This window comes from Montipora foliosa, chromosome 12 (assembly GCF_036669935.1).
Source record: "Montipora foliosa isolate CH-2021 chromosome 12, ASM3666993v2, whole genome shotgun sequence".
Taxonomy (NCBI): domain Eukaryota; kingdom Metazoa; phylum Cnidaria; class Anthozoa; order Scleractinia; family Acroporidae; genus Montipora; species Montipora foliosa.
The window spans coordinates 844,765-847,264 of record NC_090880.1 but is presented as its reverse complement, the minus strand read 5'-3'; the positions used below and the strand labels follow the sequence as shown (position 1 = coordinate 847,264).

Below are 2,500 nucleotides of genomic sequence, written 5' to 3'. Positions count from 1 at the left end.
AAATTTAGTGGTGAACTATAATTCGAAATAGCTGATAGTAAATGACTGAAAACATAAGGGTAAATCCAAGGGAATTTGATCTTAGTTCGAAATAGTAAGGACTTCGAATTAACCCGAGTTCGAAATAGCGGGGTTCGACTGTAATTAACAATGAACAGGAAAAACGAAAGTGCTAATGAACTACAAATAGACAGACAAACAAAGGTATTATCGCACCTAAACATATTATTATTATTATTAAAATTTGACGATAGTCATTGTATTTTGTTCCCTTAGGTGCATTACTTTGGTTTGTGATCAGTGAATTGTTTTTTGGCTTCAGTGCCAACAGAGTTTACGCTAGTGCCTTGAAGAAAGTCAAAGCAAATGCAGAGGTAGTAGGTTTAGAGAAATTAAGATTAGTGTTTTATTATTATTATTTTTTTGAATGCAAAGATTTGTTGACCTTGGTTAAGAAAACATTCAGTCAATGGCAGTGTATTAAAATTATTACCAAGGTTGTTCAAGCTGTTGGTGAACCAATCATGGGTCATGGAGAAACAACTTCAAGGGGACGAAGAAGAAATGTAAGGTATGATGTTTCCAATATACTGTACGTTTTATTATTGACACTTTCTTTGAAAGGGAAACACATAGAAAATTGCACTTAGTGGAAGTGGCTCACAGGCAATAGCTTACAAACCAGCATAAGGATATTTCCCTTAGAATAATATTATTTATTGATGACTTGAACATTTGTAAATTTTTTTGTTTGTAACTTGGTTGTAGTATTCATTTTTCTAACGTACCCTCCCCTCCCCTCTTATAAGTACTACAATAGACATGCGTATGTGTAGAATAAAAGAATGTGCACAAGGAGTGGAGATTAAGTGTGTGGCTAAATCTGTTGATTCCCTCAAAATCTGTGGGACTACCTACATGTCCCAAGGTTGACCTTTTCGAGTACATTTCGTAGGTGCAGTTTCAAGCCATTTCTGTGTCAATACTCTTAGCCTAACCTTTAAGAAACGAAACTTACTGTTCATAAAGAGGACAGAAAGTGATTTAGTCAGCAGAACAGTGTCCTGGCCTTGAGCGATATGTCATTAAGATGATTTAAAATTAATGATCCAAAATATCGGTCATCTTTGTATATAGGTAAAATAAAATTTAGTTACAAATTTGACGTTTTTACTGTCTTTCATATAAAGCTACCAAGAATACTTAGTAGATGGTGAAAACTATATGAGAGTCAAGTTTTATCTGAAAGGATCCAAACGGAAAGGAACTGTTCATGTTGATGTTAAACAGGTATCTCTCATCATAAATTCCAATAATTTAGCAATCCTTAACCCACTGACTCCAAGCTATGTTACGCATGACCAGTTGTTTTGAAGTTTGAACTGAGTCTTCAAATCTGTGTGCCAGTCTTGAACTTTGCTCTCAACATTCTGAATTTCCCGTGGATATTTCCTTAATATACAAAAGAAACAGTGTTTGAAAAGTGAAAACTATTTCAAGCGTTTGATTAATTATTATTGTTCAGTTATTGTGCATTTTTCATAGCAACTTTCCGAAAATTCTTCAAGATTCCATTCAAATCACAGGAGCTCCAAAAAAGAGTTTGAATGTTCATTTCACTCTTGCGGACACTTGTAATGAGTGACATAGCTTGAGTGGACGTTTTGAGTATTAGCCCTTTGTCTTATCCCATTGGTTAATGCCTTCTGCTCAAAACGTCAGCTCACACATCTTTATTGTGGTGATTTAAGTTTACCTTTAACAATCATTCTTTGTTTTACAGTGTACAAACCAAATTTTCAACCATAAAGTAGAGTAATTTGGGCTCGGTAATTTGTTTAATTAATATTTACCAGCTCTATGAATTGAGATGTTATTCCTCCTCATATGGCAGCTTTACCTCTTCTTATGTGAGCAGGACTGAGCATTTAGTTAATGCTGCCTTTTCCTTTGTTCTTGACATCATTTTTGTTTTAATATCTTAATTCTGTTCATTGTTTTTCAAAGTGGACTTCTTTCTTGGCTGTAACTGTAACAATATTTTCTTCTTCTTCTTTTGATGATGGTGATGATTATTATTGTAAGTTATGTAAATGTAACGCTTTTGGAGGAGCAAGGATGGCACAGTCGGTTTAATAGTGTGCAGCCTTGGTGCAAGAGAACCTGAGTTCGATTCCCGGATCTCGCATCCTTGTTTTGACTTCTTTCCTTTCAGTGTGGCTTAAGTTGCTTTAAATAACCGTAAAACGGAGCACTGATGGAGAGGGGGAGTAAAATGAGCCCACTGTCGACCTCAGGTTTGTCAGTTGAATTACTGTTACGAGTTATCGACGTTAAATATGGTTGCTTTACTTTTACTTTACTTTAGCTCTGGCAGATGTTATGCCGACATTACACCAAAGGAGCGAGCCATAGCCAATGGGCAAAGGTCCTTTGTGTCATTTCTTCTCCTTCAGCTGTGCCTAACAAGGCTGTTTTCTGCAACGGTCCCATTCTGATG

The 2,500-nt window shown here is 35.8% G+C and overlaps 1 protein-coding gene across 1 annotated transcript in view; it reads left to right on the top strand.

The window, feature by feature from the left end:
• The window catches only part of LOC137979541 (mitochondrial import inner membrane translocase subunit Tim21-like), an 8,731-nt gene that overhangs the window by 4,362 nt on the left and 1,869 nt on the right, over positions 1-2,500 (top strand). The window contains exons 3-5 of the mRNA XM_068826811.1: positions 277-374; positions 498-571; positions 1,191-1,290. Of these exons, the coding sequence (XP_068682912.1) occupies positions 277-374; positions 498-571; positions 1,191-1,290 (272 nt within the window). The remainder of the gene's footprint in view (positions 1-276; positions 375-497; positions 572-1,190; positions 1,291-2,500) is intronic.